The sequence below is a fragment of the Felis catus genome, chromosome D2, assembly GCF_018350175.1.
Source record: "Felis catus isolate Fca126 chromosome D2, F.catus_Fca126_mat1.0, whole genome shotgun sequence".
Classification (NCBI taxonomy): Eukaryota; Metazoa; Chordata; class Mammalia; order Carnivora; family Felidae; genus Felis; species Felis catus.
This window is the reverse complement of record NC_058378.1, coordinates 46,757,197-46,781,792: the sequence shown is the minus strand read 5'-3', so window position 1 is coordinate 46,781,792 and position 24,596 is coordinate 46,757,197. Positions and strand designations below refer to the sequence as shown.

At 47.8% G+C, this 24,596-nt stretch overlaps 1 protein-coding gene across 10 annotated transcripts in view; it reads right to left on the bottom strand.

The window, feature by feature from the left end:
• WDFY4 (WDFY family member 4) overlaps window positions 1-24,596 on the bottom strand; it is a 292,757-nt gene that overhangs the window by 20,602 nt on the left and 247,559 nt on the right. For all 10 annotated transcript variants that reach the window (XM_045040301.1, XM_045040299.1, XM_045040298.1 and 7 more), the window contains 6 exons: window positions 22,114-22,156; window positions 20,867-20,986; window positions 18,779-18,896; window positions 16,340-16,449; window positions 7,135-7,288; window positions 4,620-4,711 (listed from right to left, as the gene is read on the bottom strand). In XM_045040301.1, the coding sequence (XP_044896236.1) occupies window positions 4,620-4,711; window positions 7,135-7,288; window positions 16,340-16,449; window positions 18,779-18,896; window positions 20,867-20,986; window positions 22,114-22,156 (637 nt within the window). The remainder of the gene's footprint in view (window positions 1-4,619; window positions 4,712-7,134; window positions 7,289-16,339; window positions 16,450-18,778; window positions 18,897-20,866; window positions 20,987-22,113; window positions 22,157-24,596) is intronic.

Sequence of the window (24,596 nt, the reverse complement as noted above, 5' to 3'; positions counted from 1 at the left end):
TTTAGCGGGGGAGCCCAAGCATGCTCCATCCTGCACGGGTACAGCCCAGATGAATGATGCCAGCTCAGATTAGGGCACCCAGGTTGGCAATATTCCTCAACAGTTGCCACACATGAGCAAGAGGAAATGTGGGCCAGTGTGTAGATTTCCCAGTTCACCTGAAAGATGGCACTTTTATCTAAGCAGAGCCCAACTTCAGGGCTGGGTCCCCAGACCCAAAGCCATTTGTTTGGGATTGTCTAAGCACCCCTTTGTTGATCCTCTGGGTGGACATGCCACATTAGTTTTCTGAGGTATATGGCCAAAGTGGCTTCAAGAAGGCCACAGGCCAGCACATCCGACCTTTCCTCTGGACATTTTTTCCTATCACTATAACCAACACATAGCCCATATCTTTAAGCTCTTCTAGAGCATCTTTTCCACCTCCTTTCTTTAGATGAAGCCTGGATATCCCCAAGATTCCAGTGGTAGCTACTTGCTGAGTTACATGCCATGTGTCTTGGAGCCCGGAGGTGGTGTTGGTGTCCTCCCTGATCCACATTGCCACCTGTGGACCATTGTTCCTCTACCTTCTTGCCAAAAGAACAAACAGTCTACTCCTCTGTGGTTTACGAAATTGAACTCTGCCCCCCTCCTCGTCATCACTGCTGCCATCTGCCAACTCTTTGTCTCACTCATCAAACATGGTGACTCCTGGTCATGCCCTCCCTTCTTCTCCCTCACTGATTTCAACGTTTCACATCTCAGTTCCTTAAGTGATACTTCTCCAATGACTTTGCCTCCACTCCTAAAGCTACCTACTCCTACAGACACATCTTAACTCATGTCAGTATCCATAAGTGCTCTCTCTTCAGAATCTCTCATTCAAACACCCTTGTTGGTGAAAGCCACCTCTTTGCCTTGCTGATCATTTAACTACTCCCTAAGACTATTCTTCTGCTTTGTCAAAACTTCTAGTCTCCTCTCCCTTTTACTTCTTTGCAATCTATCAACACTCCCTTATCTTCAGCAACACCTTGACGCAGCTTAGATTTAGCAGTTTATCATTTCAATAACGTTCTGCTCAATGCACCTTGTTATGCTATTGAATTGTGTGTACTGTCTTTTCGCAGCACTCTGAACCAACTCAAATATTTTCTGTCTTCGTGCTTACACCAGAGTATCATCACACAAGAGGGCACACTGATTATCCCATAATCTTTGGTCACCAATTTCAAATGGACACTGAACATTGCCAGAAAACTAGGAATGTTTCTCTGGTCAACTCATGCTTAATCACTCAAGATGACTACTCTCTCCTTACCTCTGACCCTCTTCCACTGTCTATTTTCAGCCACTGGCCATACCTCCTACTTTCCAGAGAAAAGCACAGACACCAGTTGGAAATTCCCACATCTTTGTGACAATACATATAAACTAACTTTCATCTGCAACCACCTTCCCTCCTACTTAACTCAGGAATCTGACCCACCTTTTGTCTAAAGCTAACCCTCTACCTGTGGTTTGGATTCCAAATACCCCTGCTTTCTCAAGAATGTATTATTCCTTTCCTTGTACACCCAACCTCTCTTTCCCACTACCTTTTAAACTTGCTTCTTAAAATAAAAAAAAAAAGAAAACCGTAATATTTCCTCAACTTTCCATCTCCTCCAGGTACTATTCTCTGTCTTTATTCTCTCCTTCACAACAAGGGTTTTCATTACCCAACCTTATCATTTCTGTTTCCTTATTATCATTCATTTCCTCTATTTCTTCACATGGACTTGAGTTACTGTCTTTTATTTTAGGATAAAGAACTCCTTTTAGTATTTCTTGTAGGGCAGATCTGCTAGTGATAAATTCTTTTAGTTTTATTTATCTGTGAATGTCTTAATTTCTTCATTTGTGAAGAATAGTTTTGCTGGCTATAAAATTCTTGGCTGATAGTCTTCGAGCACTTTGAATATTTCATACCACTGCCTTCTTGCCTCTATGATTTCTGATGAAATATTAACTGTTAATCTTATCAAAGATATCTTGTAAGTCATGAATGCTTTGTTGCTTTCAAGACTCTTCCTTTGACTTTCCTTTTCAAAAGTTTGATTATGATGTGTTTAAGTGCAGATCTCTTTGAGTTTATCCTACTTGGAATTTATTGAGTGTCTTGGATGTATAAATTAATACTTTGCATCAAAACTGGGATGTTTGTGAACATTATTTCTTCAAATATTCTTTGTGCCCCTTTGTCTCCTCTCTTTCTGGTACTTCCATTTTGGGTATGTTGGTGTTCTACAGGTGCCTAGGCTCTGTTCATTTTTCTTCATAATCTCCTCCTGTTCCCCATACTGGATAATCCCAATTGATCTATCTTCCAAGTTTGTTGATTCTTTCTTCTACCTGCTATTGATCCCTTCTAGTGAATTTGTCATCTCAGTTACTGTGCTTTTCATCTCCACAATTCCTATTTGGCTCCTCTGCACAATTTCTATGTCTTTATTTATATTTTTGTCACAGTCATACTTTTCTTTAGGTCTTTAAATGTGGTTTTAATTATTTGAACATATTTACAATAGCTGATTGAAAATCTTTGTCTAAGAAGTCCAAAGTTTAGGCTTCCTCAGGGACAGTTTCTGTTGACTGCTTTTTTTCCCCTCTGTATGGGTCACACTTTCTTTTTCTTTGTATGTCTCATAATTTTTATGGAAAACTGGACATTTTAGATAATATGATGTGTCAACTCTGGAAATCAGATGTTCCTCTTTCCCCAGGGTTTGTTGCTATTGTTACTGTTTGTTGTTGTTTGTTTAGTGACTTTACTGAACTAGTTCTATAAAGTCTGTTTTTTGTTGGTGGTGGTGGTGGTGGTGTAGATGGCCACTAACATCTCTGCTCTGTTAGTTTAATGGTCATCTTCTGACTGGATAAAGATTTCTTTAAATGCCTAGAACCAGTAAGTCTTACAGTCTTTGTCCAGGGAGGGGCTCTGTGTGCATGCTAGGGCATGGCTTCAGAGCCAGCAGCTGCCTGGTAAACACTGCCTTTACCTCTCATATCCTGCTTGCACGGAGCCTCAGTGTTGGCCAGAAGTGAAGGCTAGGCCCTTCGAAGCATGAACACAGCCTTATGCATGAAAACATCCCTACGGTTGTGTGTGTTCTTCTAGGTTCCAGGAATATTTTGAAGTTTTTTCAAGGCCTCCTATGAAGACCTCATTCCCTAGTTTTTCCACTTAGGCTTTTTGGTTAGCTTATTGTTTGCCCAATTATATCCACTGCCTCTGGAAGCAAGCGTGTTAAACAATTGTCTCTGGTTTCTTTTTTCACAAACGCCACTAAAGTAAAGGCTTTTGCATTATGTGGGCTCTGAGGTCAAATAAAGACAGCCTTGCTGGTGGGGTCTTTCAGGGAACCATTGACAGGTCAAATAACGACAGTTCTCTGGGTATGGGGTTTTGAAGGAGCACCAACTCCATTCTTCCCCCTCCAATGGACTCCTAGGCTGTTGGCTTCCACTGTTATTGTGGGCTATTGGTTTTCAAGGCTACTATGGAGCTGAAGAGGAGAAATGAGAATAGTGTTAAGTTAAAACATCCAAAGCTTGCTATTCTTACAAAGATTCAGTCATTTTTCTCCTCAAAGGAATACTCTCCTGATCTTTCCAAGCTTCTGGTTAATTTCAAGGGTTCTGAAAAGTTTGTTGTGACAATCTTTGCCATGATTCTTATTGCTTTTATGGAGTAAAAGATTTACAGAGATTCCTACTCTGATGTTTTCAATGACATTGATCGTTAACATCCTAACCCACTCTAATTTAATCTTTACTCCACCAAAAGAGGTCTCCCCCTTGTTGTTACCACCCAGTTCCCCTGGGTCACACCTCTAATCTACATCTGATGGCACTTAATGTCTATCCTGTGTAGCACTTTGTGAAGTTATAATTTCCCTCTTATTCGTGTGGTTATTTAATCAAGCTGTCTCCCCACTAGACTATTAGCATCTGCAGTCGGGCCTGTAGAGTGAACCTGCTCACTCCCTCCAAGCCAATAACTTTTCTGAGAACATCTTAGCAGAGGGCTGCTGCCACCTAAAGGTCAAGTTCATTTCTGGTCCAACTACAAAAGACCAGTGACTTGTGGGATAGATGACTACCATTACTACATTCCCGGAGGCAAGGATAAACCAGGGAAGAACTTTCTCCTGGCCAAGGGAGAAGGAGAGAGGAAAAGGTATGGCTTTGTTGTTACCAGTCAGGCTCACCACAGATTCTTTTTTTCTTTTTAGGTACAATTTACACACAATAAATTTCACCCGTTTTATACAGACCGCTCAATGTGTTCTGACAAATGCATTCAATCATGTAACTACCACCATAACCAAGATATAGGACCTTTACATCAATTCTAAATGTTCTCTTGTACTCCTTTTCCATCATTCCCTGCTCCAGAGCCCAGAACACAAGCTTTTTCCTGTTAACCTGGAGCATGGAGCCTAGCACATTCTTTGAGCTCTCTGGACCTAAGAGCCCCAGAAGTGCTTGTCATTAGCCCTCTGCTTGCAAAGAAAGCCTCCGTGGAGATTGAGAGGATACTGTGGTCTTTATTCAGGATTCCAGGGGTTCTGGTGTGACCCTGGTCAACTCACCTGTCTGTGCAGGCTGATGAATTTCCGAGGGTCCCCATCAGCCCAGGGAGGGAGTTGCACGTCCCCCAGGGCTGTCCCATCCTGCATGCAGCCTGAGTGGGGTGAGAAACAACAGGACTTTGGGTAAATGGGAGCCCGAACTGGGCTAACAACCAGGGGATACACACACTGTACTGTCCAGGACTGCTGATTCCACGTAGATCAGTCCTGCACAGGCCTTACTGCTTCCTGCTTCTTCTGTCTGTGTGTCCCCACCCTTATCTGCTTGGAATATTCCTTCTTGGTCTCCAAGACCTCAGCCATCCATAAGACCCTCCTTGCTTCCCAGACAGGTTTGTGCGTGATTCACAAGTCCTATAAAATGACAGTAGTGTCATCATTGTTTGTATGTCTTCCTTCCTGCTACTCTGTACCTTTTCATCTGGGCACTTTTTATCCATTGCTAAAACAGTAAGGAGATCATAACAATAACAGTAAAAGCTATCGTATTTTGAGCACCTCACTATTCTAGGGCACTATGCTAGGTGCTTGGCACACATCATCTTATTGAATCTTCATTTAACGTTATAATTTATGCATTTTCTCTCCATTTTTAAAGTGAGGACAGCAAGGTTTTTTAGAGGCAGCTTCCCCAGACATTAGAAAGAGGAGTCTGGATCCAAGCCCAAGTCTCTCTCCTACCCATTAGCTGCACAACCTTGAGCGTGTTGCTTAACCTCTTTGGGATTCACTTTTCCTACCTGTTACCAAACCTTCCCCCTCTCCACCCAAGGCTGGTAGAGAAATGCTCACAATGTGCTCAGAAAAACTCCAGGCAGACGATGGTCGCCCAGTAAATACTAGTTATGGTCTTGCTTAAACCCTGCAGGGCCTTCACAGTGCAACAAGAATAAAACCTTCTCCTCCTCTCTCTAACCTACAGATTTGTGCCTGACGTGGCTTTTCTTACCATCCAGTCTCAGCTCACCTGTCACCAACTCAGGCGGTCCTTCCTGGGGCCCAGCATAACACGGGGCCCTCTGAGTCACTCTTGAACCATTTTCCTACCTCGTTTCCTCGTAAAAATCCTCAGCATCAGACAGTATTTCGCTTCCTTATTTGTCTATATTTTCTATCCCTTCCTTCATCCCCGTACAGAATGTAAACACCTCCGGGACAATCTGTCCCAGGAGGCCCAACTAAATCCCCAATGCCTGAAAAACTTTCTGCATACAGTAGGTGCTCAATAGCCCCTTGTTCCTGACTTCCCTGAGGACACCTGGTCATTGGCACGTGTGTCATTTCGGCAGCTGAGCTCCTGTCCGTCTCTGCAGAGAGCCTCATCTTCCTTTCCAGGGCAGGAGTGGTGCTGTCCCTCGAACACCGTCCTCACCCCAGGCTGGCTTCCGTCCCTGACTGACTCCTTTCGTGGGCCTCCCCACATCTTGTGGGAAACGCCCTTGGTGTCTGTCAGGGTCTCATCCCAGATGCAGGTGAGACATCTGAGACTCTGAACACTGCTCAGTCCACCGAGTCCCACGGGGTCCAACTTGCTGAGTGTGGGCTTGGGCTGGGCACGTTTTCAATGCCCCACAGGTATTCTGGCCCCAAAACACAGCAGAAGAGGTGAGTACCCAGGGCAGTGGCTGCATCTCGCCTGCCCCCCCCCCCCGCCCCCCAGCATCCGCACCTGCCCTGGCTCAAGATGCATGCCCCTGTGTGCTGTTTGGAGGGAGGAGCGTCCGAGGAAGGGGACCTCCGGAGCACAGGTGTGTGCTCGTGACAGTTCACGAGTGCCCTCCACAGGGGGAGTGACCCCATCATTTTTCCCTTGTGGGGAGAGTCGCCCACCCCCTGCCCCGGGTTCTGACCACATGTCCCCTTCCACAAGTCACCCTTGTATCTGCAGCAGAGCTCTCCCAAGGTACATACACAGTCACCGGAGGCCTGCTCACTGGGGCTCCCTGAAATTTTTGTTGCTCTTCTGAACCAGTAAGTGAGAAGGCATAGTTCGTCCTGGGGTGGGGCCCGAAGCACAGGAAAGAGGAGAAGCCACCAGCGTCCCCATACAACCACCCTTACATGCCATCTAGCAAGAAATCCATCCCAGGAGGCCCAGCTTCTCTGGGTCCAACTCACGGAGTCCAGGGTAACCCATTTGTGGGCCACAGAGGAAAACAGGGCCACAGAGGGGTGGAGGCTTGCCCAAGGTCACGTAGTAGGGCAGTGCTAGAACTGGCTGTTAGCAGGGCATCTCGCTGTAGCCTGAGGCCTGGGGACACCCCACAGGAAGGATCGTGAGTGGGGCCGGGGCTCAGAGCAGCCTGGGGCCCAGAGTCCTTCCTTGGTTCCCACCTCGCCTTCGAGTGCTGCCATGGAGGGGAGACCTCACAACAACCACGCTGGTCTGGGGAAGGACCTGTTCGTCTAGTTGCTCAGCAAAGATATTGATGAAATTAGTCATTACTGATGAGCTTCAGGGGAGCGATCCCTGCACTGCCCAGCCCACCCTGGCCACACCCCGGCCTCCACTCACCGAACTCCACAGCATTGCAGTTGACTAGGAACTCGGGGAGGTAGAAGAACTCTGGAGTCAGCTCCCTGACGTCACTCATGTTCTCTCTGGAGGCCGACTCCCACGCATTCTGTACGCTGTGGAACATTCTGTCTGCCACATCAAAGTTTCCACCCTGCGAGGAAAAGGGGCCAGTGTGATCACTGGTGTGCAGTGAGAACTCAGACTGTGTGGGCACCGCCTGTGTGTGCCTCACTCGTCTGCTCTGCCACTGAGGCACAGGTTCCACCATGGGAGCTTTCTTTCCTTTCACGTTCATACATGTTTGTTTAACCATCCTTGCATGCGTGCCATGGGTTCGTCATGCATCTATTCACTCAGCCATTCTCCGGACCCTTGCACAACAGGCTTCCCCAGAGCTGGGCTCAGATCAGAGACAGGAAAACTGGAGTCTTTCATCTGCCCATTCCCCACATTTGCAAAGGGCCCATTCTGAATCAGGCACAGACAGGATACAAACACCCCACTACGCCCCAGAGAGGGGGCCAGCCATACCATGTGGGGATTCCAAGGTTCCTGGAGGAGCCGACCCCTGGTGAGTTTGCAAGCCTGGTGAGAGAGAAGACGGCAGAGTGTTCCGGGCAGAGAGGCAAGGCCAAGGCCAGGAGCAGAAGCAGAAGAAAGCAGGCTAGGTCAGGGCCCTGTTGACATCTAACAGAGCAGCCCGACAAGAGACAACAGGTCTGAGGATGAAGAGCTGGAGGCACACCAGCCTCCCAGAGACAGGAAGCCGGTCCGTGAGGTCAAGATGTCTGTATGCTCTCCACGGCCAGCCCTGGTTCCAAGGCCCATTTCCACAGGTGGCCTGATGCATCCCAGCCTTGGAAACTAGCATTGGACCAGGAAGACTTAAAGCAAATTCTTTCCTTGGATTCCCTGCTCTTCTCACCTGAATCATTAAATCTCTTTAGTTGATGTTACCCTTATTTACCAGGTGGCCTTGGGGCTGGGAAGAGGAAGAACGTCCAGGCTTTGTGTCTCCTGAAGTTTAGGGTCACCCCAAAAACACCTCCCTGGGATTGAATAGTTCACTTGTCCCCATCAAGCTGGGCCAGAACTCACTTGTCCCCATCAAGAGGCCAGAACTCTTCCTCCTTCTGCCAACTTCTACAGAGTTCTTGTGGCCCAAGAACAAACGGGTAGAACCCAGAAGGACGGTGCCCTCCTGTGCCCCCATCAGCTCCCTTCACTTCTCAGAGGCTGAGGTTTCTTGTCAGCATTTACCTAGGGAAGCTTTTGGGTAAGCAGCTACAGCAGTGGATGAAGGGTAAAGACGGGCCAAAGCTTTCTCTTGGCAAGTCTGCTCTATGTTAGGTCCTTTATATAAACAGAGAGGATGGTTCTTAATCTTCATAGCAGGTGTATGAGGAAGGAATTGTACTTCCATTTTGCAGACCAGAAAACTGAGACTCCTGAAAGTTTACTGGTTTTCCCAAGGCTATCAAAGCAATGAATGGCAGAACCAGGTCAAACCCATGGATGCAACACCAGAGGATATACTTTCTTTGCCCTTGTGCCAGTTTATTGGGGGAATCCCTGGGTCTGGGGGCAAATGTGATCTACGACGTGTGGGGCAAGGCGTCTCAGCTCCTTCTGCAAAGGGACAGTCTGCCACATGCCTGAAGCAGGCCACACTTGGGCATCTTGGTGGTCTGATCGGTTTTCCGAGTCATACCTGAGGATCCATTGAGATCCATGGGTCATTCTCTGCACATGGACAGGGACACCGAGAAAGCCAGTTGCCCCTGGAGTTGCAACTGAACACGGTACCTGGGCAGCTTAAGGACATGGCTTTTCTCCAAGGTCACTTTGCTCTTGGTGGACGTTAGGGGATGGTGCCCACCATCAGATTCAAATTGAAATGGAAACAAAATAGGGGGAGAGCTTTTAAATAAATCTGCACCTAACAAGTCGCTCATTGAAACATATTAAGAGCTTCGTATATTTAATCTGCAGCCCGAGTCTTAACATCTGCAGGAGATTGATGCCTTCTCGTCCTCCTGTATTCCTTTTGCAGCTTTTATGAGTGCTGATGGTAATCTCCTGAGAAACAATATGATTTGGTAATAAAAAGATTACCTGTATTAAATAAAAATAATATATACATAGGAAATATTGTTAGTGCTACAAATCTGGTTAAAGATATTACCACAAAGAAAAATGTTATTTTTTTCACAGCTGTCTAATGCATTTTAGCAAAAGTAATATCTTTAAAACTTAAGCCTGTATTATTTATAAAGGAAGCAATAACTGATTTTCCTATTTCCTATATTAATAAATGCATTTGCATACATTTGTTTCAAAATTAATGGGTTTTCTCCCCTCTGCAATACAAAAGAAATGCCAAATTCCCTAGAAGAAAAAGTACAGCTGCTTTGTTTCTTGTACTATAAGTCTGTGGGTTGATACAAACTCTGGTGGCTTCCAGCAATGAGTCCCAGCCAGAACTAGGTTTTCAGGAAAGGAAGGAAGGAGAAAAGGAAGAGAAGGTAGCAAAAAGGAAGGGAGAGAAGCAGCGAGGCAGAGAGGCACCATGAACTTCTACAGAGGGCGGCCATCAGGAAAGCCCAAAACAAAATAAAATAAAACCACAGCAAAATTAAGTCTAGAGACTGGATGGAAACAAAAGGATGAGAGAGAATTACTGTGCCAAGATTTGCTCCTAAATCGATTCTGCAGATACTCTTGAATATCAAGAACAATGAATCCTATGTGTATCCAACATACTGAAAAAAACAATAGTAAGATTATAATTATCTATGAAGGAACAACCTCTAACATTGGCAGAAGACTTTTCCCATGTGACTTTAAAGCTAGAAGGCAAGGCAGCCAAGGCTGGAGGTTTCGGAGGCAAAAGGTACAGGCTTTGGATTTTATGTCCAACTGATATCACTCCTTCATGAAGATGCCAGAAAGATATTCTAAATATTTAAAGGGCTCAAAAACAATATCACCCTAGGTATCTTTCCTCAATTAAAATACGTCAAGAGGTGCAAAATTTTGCTACCCAGGACGAATCAAGATCGAAAACAAAATAATGGGGAGAGAAAGGAACAATAAGGACTTCTGCTGGAAATGGACATGATTTAAAATTAGAAGTCCATGATTATGATACGTCTATTAAAACTGGAAACAGTCTTGGAAGGAGTGTTCCTTGTGTGTGAGACCAGGAAGTCTGTGTGCACCTGTGTCCCAGAGTAAGCATTTCAATAGCTACATTCTTAAATTCTCCAGTCTGCACAGGGAAACTCTGTTGCAAAATAACCATTCAATTCTTGACCAACACCCTCAGGAAGTCCAGCAATTACATGCACTCAAGGATACTTACACAAGGTATTTGTACATGATAGAAAGTCTATTCTTCCTTTCCCATGGGACTGACCCAAATCAACCCACTGCCACATCCAAATGATGGGATTGGTTTTATGAGCTGGCTGACAACCCACTCTCGTGACAGATGTTCTTTCCAGTAATTTAAAAGTGTCCCATGTAAACAAATCACTTACAGGACGCTGTGTGCACATCAGTTGATCTAAGCGGCTGTCCTTTGTCCATCGAAGGGGCAGTGTGCAGCAAGAGAAGAGAGCACCCTAGCTGTGGAACCAGGCGGACTTGCCTGGAATTTCAGTATTACTTACACTATGAACACCAGCGAGTTTATCTTATCTTATCTTATCTTATCTTATCTTATCTTATCTTATCTTATCTTATCTTATCTTATCTATATTAGAGAGAGAGAGAGAGAGAGAGAGAGAGAGAGAATCCCAAATAGGCTCCGTGTCCCAAATGGAAGCCAACGTGGGGATCGATCCCATGACCCTGGGATCATGACCTAAGATGAAATTAAGGGTCGGACACAACTGACTGAACCACCCAGGCACCCCACAGCAGTGAGTTTTTCAAAGTCTTAATGTCTACCACACTCTTCTCCACAACCTTGGGTGACTGTTACAGGTGTGAAGATATGTATGTGTGAGCACATGAGTGTGAGTGTGTGTATGTGTGTGTGAGGTGCCTCCCACAGGGCCAGGGACACAGGAAGAGATGCCCACAGAGCCCCACCCCTACGCCCCTCTCCCTTCACAGACTAGGAACAAAGGAGCAATCCTGGGCTTGGGCCCTGACCTCAGTGTGCTTGGGGAAGGTAACCAGGGGCTCAAAAGAAGAAGAAAAAGACTGTGAAAGTTATTGGAAGCAGAAGGTGGGATATGAGGGAAAGTGAGGAGGGGTGGGGTCCTGGGACAGGGGCAGGAGGAAAAGAGCAAGAATATCATCAGGGCAATTTGGAGACACCACCACCTCCAAAGAAATGCAGGGGTGAATGTGTGCAGTTGAGAGAGAGCTGGGCTTGACCTTCTGCAGGCTGCTTCACAAAAATGCCAGGCTTGGGGTGCCTGGGTGGCTCATTCAGTTTATGCTCAGGTCAGGCTCAGGTCATGATCGCACAGTTCATGAGTTCGAGCCCCACGACAGGCTCTGTGCTGACAATGTGGAGCCTGCTTCAGATTCTGTGTCTCCCTCTCGCTCTGCCCCTCCCCTGCTTGTGCTCTCCCTCCTTCTCTCTCAAAAAGAAATAAACTTTAACAACAACAAAAAAGGAAGATGCCAGTCTCTAACACCCCACTCAGTGAGCTGAGCTATAGGTCTGGCGGCGAATTTGGAAAGCCTGTGTACCAGCCGGGCTGCCTCATCAGCCTTGCTCTTGACTGCGGGTGGGCTGACCCCAGAGAAGCCATTAGCTTTTCTTCCTGTAGGATGTGGCTCTTTACTCAATAAACAAAACCCACAAAGGCATTTTGAAAAACCTGCTGCCTACTCTTACAGGGACGAGGGTGGACATATACAAAGCACTTAGAAACAGCCAAATGGGGGGGCGCCTGGGTGGCTCAGTTAAGCGTCCACCTTCAGCTCAGGTCATGATCTCACGGCTTGTGGGTATGAGCCCCGCATCGGGCTCTGTGCTGACAGCTCAGAGCCTGGAGCCTGCTTCGGATTCTGTGTTTCCCTCTTTCTCTGCTCCTCTCCTGCCTGTGCCCTCTCTCTAAATAAATAAATATCAAAAAAAAAAAAAAAAAAAAGAAAAAGAAACAGCCAAACGGTTCCCCCACTGTATCTCCCCTAATTGCTAGCACCTACCATGTCAGAGGTTATTTTAAAGGAGTGGGGGACAGAGGCTCAGTTATTCAACACTACCAATTAGAAAGTTCTAGAGCCAGGACTTTGCCCCAGGTCTGCCTGTCTCTATTACATGTGCTCTTTCTGATGCTCCTTGTTAGGTCAGTATAATTACACCTTTGTTTTGGACACAAATGCACCCGGACCCACGGCCCTGCGCCCACGGAGTTCCCAGGTGTTGCTCCCGGGCGGTTCTCTGTTCTCTCTGCAGTTAGCATATGTCTTCCACAAACACCAGCCATCTCGCCTCAGGTGGTTCAGAAAACCCTTCCCCACCGCTGGTAACAGCTGCCTTCACACGGGCTGTGACTTAATTAACACAGCACTTTATTTCAGTTTCTTATTAAATGTAACAGCAGCAGCAGCGGGGCCACTGTGCCCTCGCTGGGGCGTGGCTGCCTTGCTCTGCCCTGCCCGGGCTGGCCTCATCTCGGCCCGGGCGCAACCTGCACTCTCGTCAGGGCATGAACAGGGCACGGCCCTGGCGGCGGCGTGGCCTCCCGCTTGCTCGACTGTCTGAGGCTCACGGGCACGGGCGCCAGGCGGGTGAGGCGCCCGAGAATGACAGCATCCCAGGAGCCAAGCCCCCAGCTCTGGCAGACAGCGGCGTCATACCTGCAAGGGAGTGGGGTCAGCAGCACACAATCGGCTTGTGGCACCGCCCATCTGCCGTATTTTCTGGATTGTAAGACTCTAGCATTGGAATACCGAGTTTGAGGCAGAAAACCAAACACAGCAACAGTGAGGAAGGCACACTGTGGCCTCTGCCCACAGCCCCGCTCAGGGGGCAGGACACGGAGCCCAAGGAACATGCTGCATCTGCCCCTTGATAGTGCACCAGCCTGCACTGGGGGCAGCGCGTGGACACATGGCTTCCCACACCAGAGGCGCTACCCTCGCCAAGCCATCAAGCGGGCAAGCAAGCCACTCTGGCTTATTCATGCTACTAGGAAGAGGCAGAGTTGGCCTAATGCATAAGGGGGAAGCATGCACCTTCTCATACTGACTTTTGTATGTCCATCTGGCTCTGGAAACGTCCAACATCCTCGGTTCCCTGCCCTCCAGATAAATAAACAAAGAATCGCGCCTGGATTCTGCACCTTCTCCACCTTTCGTAGTCTTCCCTACCCCATGGTCCATGCTGGGGATGGAGGTCTAGGCCACTGAGAATATGATCAGGCTCATTTACTTGTCACTACACAGGGGTGGAACAAAGGTCTCTTGAGAAGAAATGAGCCTGCCCCTAGGAGACAGGGTGGGCCAGAGGAAAGAGCTGGACCTCAGGAAGATGCCAGAACATTCCTAAGGAGGTCTGTGAAGGCCCTAAGATTCCCAAAGGAGAACCAGGTGCAACCCCCCTCCCCCCAGATGTAGCCTTTCACTCATTCCCTTGGGAGATAAAATTGATCTTTTATTCTAAGGAAAAAGCAGATGGCGGGTTCTTCTTATGACCCACTAGAAGAGTCAGTTAAAAGTAGCACACATGGAGAACCTAAATGATCTCAACTCACATGGGCCAACATGCCACAGATAGATTTGAACCAGGAAAAACCGGGATTCACATCGGACTTCAACACAAGAGTCAAAGGGCTGAAACTAACATGGCTACATGTGTGCCACCCAAAAGCATATAAAATTTGTTCTATCTTGCACTGGTTTAGACCATCTCAAACCAGTCACCAATGGACCAAATCAGCTTAAAAAGGTCAAACTAGGGGCACCTGGGTGGCTCAGTCGGCCCTGACTTTGGTTCAGGTCATGGTCTCGCGATTGATGAGTTCGAGCCCCGCGTCGGGCTCTGTGCTGACAGCTCAGAGCCTGGAGCCTGCTATGGATTCTGCTTCTCCCTCTCTCTCTGTCCCTCCCCTGCTCATGCTCTGTCTCTCTTGCCTCAAAAATAAATGAACATTAAAAAAAACCTCTTTTTTAAAAAAAAGTCAAACTAGTTGTGACTAACTTCAAAGTGGTCTTAACCCAGTATCTTTGTGGGTTCGCAGCACACCTGTTTCACCTGGCTCATGCCATCTCCGAATGCTTCTATGTGGTCCAGACTGTCTTGAGTTAGCTTAGCCCAGAGGGGACCAGCTTGAACAAGTTCAGGCTTGCTCACACTACATCTGGCTGATTGCAGGGAGAAGAAGGGAAGTAACAGTGATTGATCACCTACGTGGTGTCAGGCCCTGAGCTAGGGGCTTTACCCCCATTTCCTTATTCAATCTCAACTGCTCAGGGAGCTGTGCATAATTAACCCTCATTTTCAGGGGTAAAATAACTTGCAGAAGATTCTGTATCTGTTAAGCAGTAGAGCTGGCGTATAAATCTTAGAGCTGACACCTTTTCTATTTCACTGTGCCCCCTCTCCATTGAAAGGACCCTTAGTAACAGGTAGGGATGGGGATTTAGCGCATTAGGCTGAAGGGACAAAAGAAAGCTTTTAAAGCATCCAGAACTGCCTGGAGGGAACGCCGTAAGGGCATGCATCACCATCATCATCGACAGTGATCATCGCTTCTTGTGGATTAATGAGCAACATCTGGATGGGATTCCTGGCATGGGCTAGAGCTCTGGGACCGTTTGTTCTCCAAACCAAACTTACTTAAAATGCTTGTTGCCTGAGAAAGGCTCAGGGGAAGCACACTTATTATTTTTGAGTGAATTTCCAGGGAGAGAAGGTTATACAATGTCTAGACAATCCATGCCTTTAAGGAGAACGAACACTGAGCCAAGAAACCAGACAGGAGGGATTTTGCTCCTTATGGGAGAAATCACCTTGACCTTGCCTAACCCGTTGCTGCCCGGGGCTCAGGAGTTAGATTTAGTGCTGACCCAAGGTAGCCTTTGGTCTCTCAGGGGCAAGGTCATCTGAGCACAAGAGCGACCTTGTTGGTGAGGTCAGACCAAAAACCACAGTTCCTGGAATACTCGTGGTTTCTCTCTGATGAACTTTGCTATCGGAGTAAGTCTGTGCATTTTCAGTGGCCTGTTGCCCACCATGGCTCGAGCCTTCCTCTCCATAGGACACTTGTAAGGCCCGGAGCAGGTGAGGCTTTACACTTGGGCTGTGTGCTGCATTCACTTTGGAGTTGACTGAGCCAGCTGGCTGCAGCTGGGCTACCCAGTGGCACTCCCCAGTCAAAAACTGTGCCCCTGGGACAACCTGGGAAGCAGGATCCCAGTGATAAGGTCAGAAGGGAAAGGGAGAAAATAGACTTCTCAGCTGCCTGCAAAGGACTCTGTCCCAGCAATCCCACCTGCCTTGGACAGCACCACCCACCGAGAGCCAGACTTGCTCACCTCACGGTGTACAGGGCCACCAAGGAAAACACAAGGAGGCCCAGATATATATTTAAATTGCAGATAAACAACAAATAATTTTTTTAGTAGGAGTCACTTTATCTGAAATTCGAATTTACCTGGGCATCCTGTATTTTTATTTGTGAAGTCTGGCAACCATAAGCTGGCATGATGAATGATCTATTAGTTTATGGGTGGGCAAGTTGGTTAGTTTCTCTCTGGTTCAGCTACTCCTTATTCAAATGCTTTGTCCTTTTAAGCCTTTCAGCCTGTACTTAGCATAGCTGTCTGCATTCTGATGTCACAGTGATATTCTTTTCACTCTCCCTTCTTTGTGTTTATTTTTCCGAGTTTTGACCACCTACCTTCAAGGAAGTCCTCAAGCTTTCTGCTCTTCCTTTTCCACTAAAACCTACTTATGTTAAGTATGTTTTTGTCCATATCTCTCATTCCTTATTTTTAGATTTTTTTTGCAAGACTATTGGGCAGACATTGCAGGTGTCACTGATAATGAGCAGCCTGCCTTGGTTGGACCGCCCAGAATCCTGGAGCCAGCATCAAGTGGGAGTCACTGGCTGAAGACTGGATTTGTACCAGGGAGATCCCTGTTTCACCCAAGCCCAGCTCTTAGTCGGTGAGATATAGGTGTGTGCGTGTGCGTGTACGTGTGTGTGTGTAGGGGAGCAGAGGAACTCACCTGCAGAGAGCAGAAGGCCTGGGTATAGGGTGGCATCCGGACCAGGTAGGAGGCGACAATGATGGCCGAGGAGTAGTGAGTGTAGTAGTGACACTGGACAGTCATGTCTCCTGCAATGAAAGGACATGCCTGGGATGGATTTCTCACCTGGACTGGGGCAGACTGCAGACACACAGGCTCTACAGTGCTCAGGCATGAGCAGCAAGCATAAGCCCTGCTCAAGAGAGCACCCGCAGACCAGTGGAGCCTTGGTTCTGCTCACAGATGTCATTATAATTTGGCCAGGAGCCACCCATGGTGAAAAGCACATTCAAGACCCTCAGCTGCACCCCTCAAGTCCTCAGTGTTCTACTCTCAAGAATGTGGGCAGAGCCAGGCTCTGGGAAGGCAGTAGTCAGGATTCATGGGGAGACGGTGCATTCGTCTTCTGACTTAAGGGGTATCTAGAAAGCCTACGATCCCAGCAGCACAACCAGCAAAGGCCTGAACCAGCTCCCTACAATGACTGTGCAGTCATCTTGCTTCCAGCCCCAGGCCTGGCCTGAAGCCCCTCCTTGTGCCGAGCAGGAGTTCCCTAAGTCACAGTTGTCTGGGAGGTGGTTGCAGGAACTGGTACGAGGTCCCAAACCCAAAGGGCAGCTCAAATGCACACCCAGAGTGAGATGGGAGAGAACGGGGCCAAAGCCAGTGGGATAGAGTACTCTCTTGGCCTGCTTCTGTGGAAACAACTCAGCAACACCTGACAGTTGGAGGAACAGCAGGGCAAGAAGGGCTTGCCCAACCTTCCACATCCTCCTATCTGCCCCCAGCAAGTCTGAGAGCCGGCCCCATGTGGAGCAGGGGTCCCGGGCAGGCCTCCACGGGCTGTGCAGGATGCAGCAGGAGCCTCCCTCTCCTGCTGAGAATTGCTCACTAAAAGCAGGGCCTCTGGGCCATAAGCCTTTCCAAAGTATGCCACCTCTGGGTCCCAAGGGAACTTGTCATGGTTCCTGGATGGCTGCTTCTTATTTTAAATTACACATTTATTGCAAAGCGTTTGACCAAACCAATGTAGCTAGCATCAAATGCATGGTAGAAAAATTTATTTTTAAAATACATTCAGGGCTCCTGGGTGGCTCAGTCAGTTAAGCGTCCGACTCTTGATTTCAGCTTAGGTCATAATCTCACAGTTGGTGAGTTCAAGCCCTGCATCAGGCTCTATGCCTGTTTGGGATTCTCTCTCTCTCTCTCTCTCTCTCTCTGATACACACACACACACACACACACACACACACACTCTCTCTCTCTCTCTCTCTCTCTCTCTCAATAAATAAACTTAAAAAATACATATTCATTGAAGTTTAAGAAGTGAATAGATCTAAGGAAAAAAATTAAGGCAATAGGAGTTCCAGACGCATGTGAATGTGGCAAAAATTGTAAAGGTGGAGGCGCCTGGATGGCTCAGTCTGTTAAGCGTCCAACTTCGGCTCAGGTCATGATCTCGCGGCCTGTGAGTTCGAGCCTCGTGTCGGGCTCTGTGCTGACAGCTCGGAGCCGGGAGCCTGCTTCAGATTCTGTGTTTCCTTCTCTCTGACCCTCCCCCATTCATGCTCTGTCTCTGTCTCAAAAATAAATAAACATTAACATTTTTTTTTTAAAAATTGTAAAGGTGATATGCAGATGAACAAAGTTTGGGAACTAGGTTCTGGAGCCTAGATATAGGCTCTGTCATTTAGAAGCGGTGATCTTGAACTCATTGCCTGAACTCGCCAAGTTTCAATTCCTTTCTCTTTGAAATGGGCCATTGTATTTCTGCACGTAGGCTGGCCTGTGCCAGGAATATAGAAAGTGCTGAATGAATGCTACCTCCCTCTGCCTCTGCTGGCCCCTGGGTATGGAGGTATCAGCTCTCAGCACAGCAGTTCTCAGTCCCGGCTGCACCTCACCAGAATTTTTAGAGCTGGGGCCCAGACATCAGTATTTTTTTTTATTTATTTTATTTTATTTTATTTTATTTTATTTTATTTTATTTTATTTTATTTTATTTTTTCAACGTTTATTTACTTTTCGGACAGAGAGAGACAGAGCATGAACGGGGGAGGGGCAGAGAGAGAGGGAGACACAGAATCGGAAACAGGCTCCAGGCTCTGAGCCATCAGCCCAGAGCCCGACGCGGGGCTCCAACTCCCGGACCGCGAGATCGTGACCTGGCTGAAGTCGGACGCTTAACCGACTGCGCCACCCAGGCGCCCCCAGACATCAGTATTTTTAACACTCCCCACCCCCAGGCCCAGGTGATTCTTCCACACAGCCCGGGTGCAGGCCAGTAGATTTGAGCTGTTCTCTAGCCTAACATAATTGTTTCCAGGCTAAGGGACAGCCTAAATAGTTACCAAGGATCATTTCAAAGCATTCAGATGAAAAACACTGCAGAAAAAAGTCAAGCTGGGATCTACCCACCTTCAGTTTTCTCAACTTCTTTAAACCTCTGGATAAATTTCAGCTTCCTTTCCTTGGTCTGAGCCCCCATGGGCCTTGAGAGATCGCGGAAAGTCTTGGGATTCGTCAAGTTCAATGTCTAGAAGGCAGATGTGTGGCTGGAGTTAACTCCCCTCAGACCCTCTTGTGACCCAGCGAGACTTCAGGAGCCACGCTCTTTAGTTTTATGGTTCTCTTTATTGGTTTATTGTCGTTTGGTCTGGCCCCCCTCTGGTGATTAGCAGGCGTGCTGGGGTTTTATGGCCCCAGAGCCAGTGATCCACAAAGACTTAATAGGGGAGAGATGGAAAATAAGAGGAGGGGAAGATTGAGTTCACACTGAACCTGTTCCAAGTTGACCCAAATCAGAACATCGCCACCAGTGACTGAAAAGAGACTTTCAAAGGAATCCCTGTTGTCTATGAGGCCCTTGGCTCCAACCCTCACAGGAGAGCAGGATACTTCTGTAGTTCACAGTCCTTCCTTAGAATCAAATGGATTCTCTAGGAAGTTACAAGTCCTCTGTTTGGAGAGGAGATGTGAGGAACGGCCTCATTTCTTCCAGAGCCCACTCCCTTCCGGGCAGTGAAATGTAGTCCCTTCCCCTGCCCCGGGGAATATAACACACAGCAGTGGAGACCTGAAGTTTTTAAGGCTAGGTGTCCTTGGAGATGTTTGCTTTCAGCAGAGGTGTTCTATGTGTTAGGAGAGGAACTATGCATTCCCCAGGATTTGCATGTCTTATAGAAAGTGTTTCTTTGAAACTCCTTTCCTTTTCACTAGCAGTGAATCACTGCAGTCCCCCTAGGGCCAGTCCCCATCTCACACCTGCAGAGCCAGGGGGTGGGGGGCAAAGCGAAGCAGGCACTTCTCAGACCCCTATGACAGATAGATGGCACATGTAGAGACCCATGCCCAGCGACTGCTGATTTTGCCAGGACAGAATGGAGGCTCATAGCCACTAGATCTCCAGATTCTCCAAAAGATAGTGCAAATCCAGATTTTTAGGAGAAACCTCCCAATTGTTAAATATGGGTAAGTAATCAAAATTTGGGGCTAAACAAAAGGAGCTCGTAAACCCCCACTTTGCAACATGTGAGTTAAAGCTGGGATTTGCATGTTTCATTTTTGAAATACCTCAGCCCCAAGTGGATCATTAGGGAAATAAAAGGCAACATATGGCTGGTGAGAAAAGTTTTGTGTTAAGTGTCTTAAGCGGGGATGGGAGGTCATAAAAGACTGAGGCTCCCTCTCCCAAAGCCTGGCTATCAGCCATCCAAACAGCCCTAGGCAGGACTGGCCAGGGCTTGCCTGAACAGGACCCAGCCACCTTCCGTGCTTTAGACACTACAACCCTCTGGACGGCCAGAGCTCAGCTGGTTGGGACAGAGCTTCATCGCCAGGTTGTTCCCAGCAACATCACCTTGGCCCAGCTGTGCAAGCTGTCCTCCTCCCCTCCCTTGCCTGCTGAGGTCCAGGGACACAGGCCCGAAGCAGAAATTATCTGGTATTGCCATCAGCCTTACCCAACCCTTTGTGTCTCAGTCCAGATCCTAGGTGAAATCTACATACCAACATCTCAGTTGCTGAGGTCGGGCTACTGGGCAGTGATTTCTTCTCTTTGGGTCTCTCTCTGTCTCTCTCCTCTCCTCTACCCGTGTCCCCCACCCCCGCCCAAATACACATGTTGATTCAAGGAACAAGTTCCATGGCCTACTGCCCTTGAAGGACTAGCGTTAGTCCATGGCAGTGTCTCAGCAGGTGGGGATCAGTTGCCTTGATAGCAGTGAGTCAGCCGGGAAGCCCTCTGGGGCACATGTTAGCAACTGTACTCATCATGTTGATCATCCCATATGTGGGGTCACCTTCCCACAGGTGGGGCTGGACAGAAACCCAAGCAGCCAGATTCCAAAGGCCTCCTCTGGGGTGAGGGACCGAGCACAGAGCAGCCCTCAGGGCCAGGTGGACTGAACCTTGCAGTGGGGGCTCTGCGTGCTGATTTAGTATGCTCTGGTCTTCACTGTCAGAAAGCCTCAGGACATTTGAACAGCATCCATGTGAATACTGTACCTGTGAGGTGTAGTCGGCCAGGACCCAGGGAAACACGGGATACTGCATATAGTCATTGTAGGTCCTTCCAGCCATGGTGTTGAGGTGCATGAGATACTCAAAATTGCTGATGTCCCTTTTCTACCAGAAGAGACGAAGAAGAGATAAAGCAAACATGATTGGCATCTTCCTAAGGGCCACGGGAGGTCAATTCCTAGTCTTCTGCAGCCCTCACTGTGTGGGTGAGAGCAGGCAGCACATATGTCCACTGCTCCCCGTGCACCTTCTGCACAAGCCAGGCCCGATCCCAGAGACTGTGTTAATTGCAAAGGGAACTGAAGCAAATATACTCAGGAAGCAAAGTCAACCAGAAAAAAAATATATAGCTCAGCAGTCGCTAGCCCAGGATAAAGCCATCTTTTCAGTTAACTGTTGGGTGTGAAACTCAAAAGTTGATTAAAACAAGAGCACAGATGCTGTGGGTAAACTTACTGCTGGTCTTTTTATGATTTAAAAAAATTAGCTGAGGGGACCTTGCGGTCACAGAGAAAGAAGCCCTCGTTGAAAGGCTGAATGATCGGTCTTCCTCTGGGGACTTAGGGACTTTCTGTACTGTCCCTGCCTATTGGGATAACACTCATTTTTAGGGCCTTAAAACGTACAGTCAAGGTGGAATCAGGGACTACGTTTGGGAAGACTTTACCAAGGCCAGTGGGTGAATGAACCGCCCACCTCTTATTTGGGACCCGCATTCTGTAGTCTCTCTTGGCCCTCTCGTTGGAAAAGGGTTTTGGACAGGAGTGACCAAGCATTCACTTCTTGTTGCCACATGATGTCTAGGACTGGCCTTCTTGAGGCCCCTGTGCCTTTCACGAGAACCAGAGGCCAAATGTGAGTCCATTCAAGCTGGGAATCACATGTGTCTTCTCAGAACAAGAAGTGAACGCTTGTGCCCCTCTAGATTGTATCCATTTACACATATGTGTATATCTGCATGGGTGGAGCATGTGCGTGCACATGGGACATGTGTACGTGCACACACACACACACACACACACACACACATATGCACATGTACACTACCCAGCTCTGACTCCAAGCCTCAGGTACTGCTTTTGATCACTGAGATCTTTTGAGGGAAATATTTGGGACATTTTGACAAATTAGAAAATAAGACCCCCTCGAACTGCTGGGATCTGAGCTATTTTCTGATTTGTGTGCCCAGAGGGTTTTCCCAGACCTCCGGTCCTCTAAGGGGGTCACTGTACCTGCCACCTCTGTAGCATGGTCCTGTCGGAGCCGGGGTATCGCCTGTGGAACAGAAAACAATAGTGGTGACCAAATATCTCAAGGCATGGGTGAGGGGAGAGGTGGCAATTTCTGGGGATCTATGGGGCCAGGAAAGCCACAGACTTCCAGGGCACACAGCAGCTCTCCTGGCAGGATAATAATAACAAGATTATTATCTAAGTTCTTCTTGCCCCCACACCACCCTGTCACTTTGGTTCTGCTGTGATGCTAGAATATTCTACTGCTTTAGTGTGGCCTGTGGAGAAGTCATAGGGCCATGCAGAAGCAGGCTCAGAGGCCTCACTACCCCACACTAGATTTCCCATGGGCACGTGTCATCCTTCCTTACCCATGTAAGTATAATATATGTGATTATTATATACTGACATGTGACTATAACTTATGTATATAGTTTTAAAAATGCAAATAATAGGGGCACCTGGGTGGCTCAGTCTTGATCTCAGCTTAGGTCATGATCTCATAGTTCGTGGGATCAAGACCTGCATCGGGCTCTGTGCTGACAGTGCAGAGCCTGCTTGGGATTCTCTCTCTCCCTCGCTCTCTGCCCCTCCCCATTCTCTCTCTCTCTTAAAGTCAATAAAATTAAAACATTAAAATAATATACGGAAGGCCACAAGATGTAAGAGTCTCTGCACTACTGCTCCCACTCAAGAAGTAGCCACAGTTAACAGTTTCCAGAATAGTTTTATCCCATGCCTGTCTATTGCTTACATTGCTTTTATTTTAAGTGTATTTATTTATTTTGAGAGAGAGAGAGAACACAAGCAGGGGAGGGGCAGAGGAAGAGGGAGAGAGAGGATCTCAAGCAGGCTCCATATTGTCAGTGCAGAGCCCTATGCAGGGCCCGAACTCACGAACCATGAGCTTATGACCTGAGCCAAAATCAAGAGTCAGGTGCTTAACCAACTAAGCCACCCAGGGTTGTCCACTGTATTTAAAAAAAATTTTTTTAGTGCTTGTTTTTGAGAGAGAGAGAGAGAGAGAGACAGAGGGTGAGCGGGGGAGGGGCAGAGACAGTCAGGGACACAGAATCTGAAGAAGGCTCCAGGCTCTGAGCTGTTTGAGCTCCGATTCAGGGCTCAGACTTACAAACCATGAGATCATGACCTGAGCTGAAGTCCGATGCTTAACCGACTGAGCCACCCAGGCGCCCCTTGTATTTTTTTTAATTGACGATACATGGATAATCTTATTTGTGCCTTGTCACTGGCTTCCCAGCACTGTGGAGTCACCTCGCATTGTTCCGTGGCATTCATTTCTACAGCATCAGGATGCCGTTGCACACATGGATCAGAACTGGTTGAGCCTGACTCTGTGGTGGGCTTTGTCCTCACACATGACCTCTCCGTGACCACTCCTGGACATAAATCTCTGCATGCTTTGTGAGTGTACCCAAGAGAGAAAGTTTTGGCAGCCGTACTACTGGGATAAAAAGTATGAGCATTTTTTTTTTAAAGTTTGCTACATATTGCCAAATAGTCCTCTTAAAAGGCTGGACTGATTTATGTTTCTACAAATACAATTAGGAAGAAATACAAATCGAACCAAAGAAATACGATTTTGACCAATGTAGGGGGAAAGAGTTTAGACGTGCAACAGGAGGCCGGAGCTGGGAAGGGCGTGGGGAGGAGGCTTTCGCCACACGAAACACCTCTTCTTCTGCACAGCAGGGGTTTGTGGAGCCTGGCTCCTTGGCCTCTGTGGTAAACCTTGGTTCCTTTTCTGGCTCTGATTTCTTCTCCCCTCTGTGTCCTTTAGACTCTCCCTGACCTTGCTCAAGATGTTTCACCCAAGCAAACCAAATAATGTCTCCTCTTTCCGGCCATTCCCTCTTCCTCAGTCCCGTTCAGGTGCCCACAGACGCCACATGAATTCTCTGCTCCAGCCCCATGCACTGCACCAGGATCCTTCTGGACAAGGCTGCCCGAGTGCCCCTTCATCTTCCCCCCCACACACCGCGGCCATCATATACTCTGTTTTAGGCTTCCCAACCCTTTTCATTCAATTCTTTCCTAGCTAGGTGTTTTATCAACAGAAAGCAACTCCCAGGCTGGGCTTTACCTCTCCTCTCCCACTCCCCATAGAGAAATCATCTTTTTGGTCTGTGTTATCCCTGCAGACAACAATAACAGTGAACAAAAGCAAAACATGGTCGGATTCATTGCTTTAGGTTGCAAAGGCTCAGGCGAAGATTTGGTTCTCTGGCTCAGTCTGTGAGCCTGCCACCTATCCTAGTTCTGGAAGACAGGCCGCCTCGAAGGCTGCAAACACGGGCAGAGCCCAGGCTGGAGACAGTGAGGGTCACCACCTTGAAAAGGACATGTGCTGAACCTTCCTGAGGCAGTGGAGTTACAAGGATGTGGAGTTAGTACGGCCAAGCTTGCTCGTCTTGCTACTGTATTGTGTAAGTTTGACAGGGGGTTGGGGCAGGGAGCAGGAA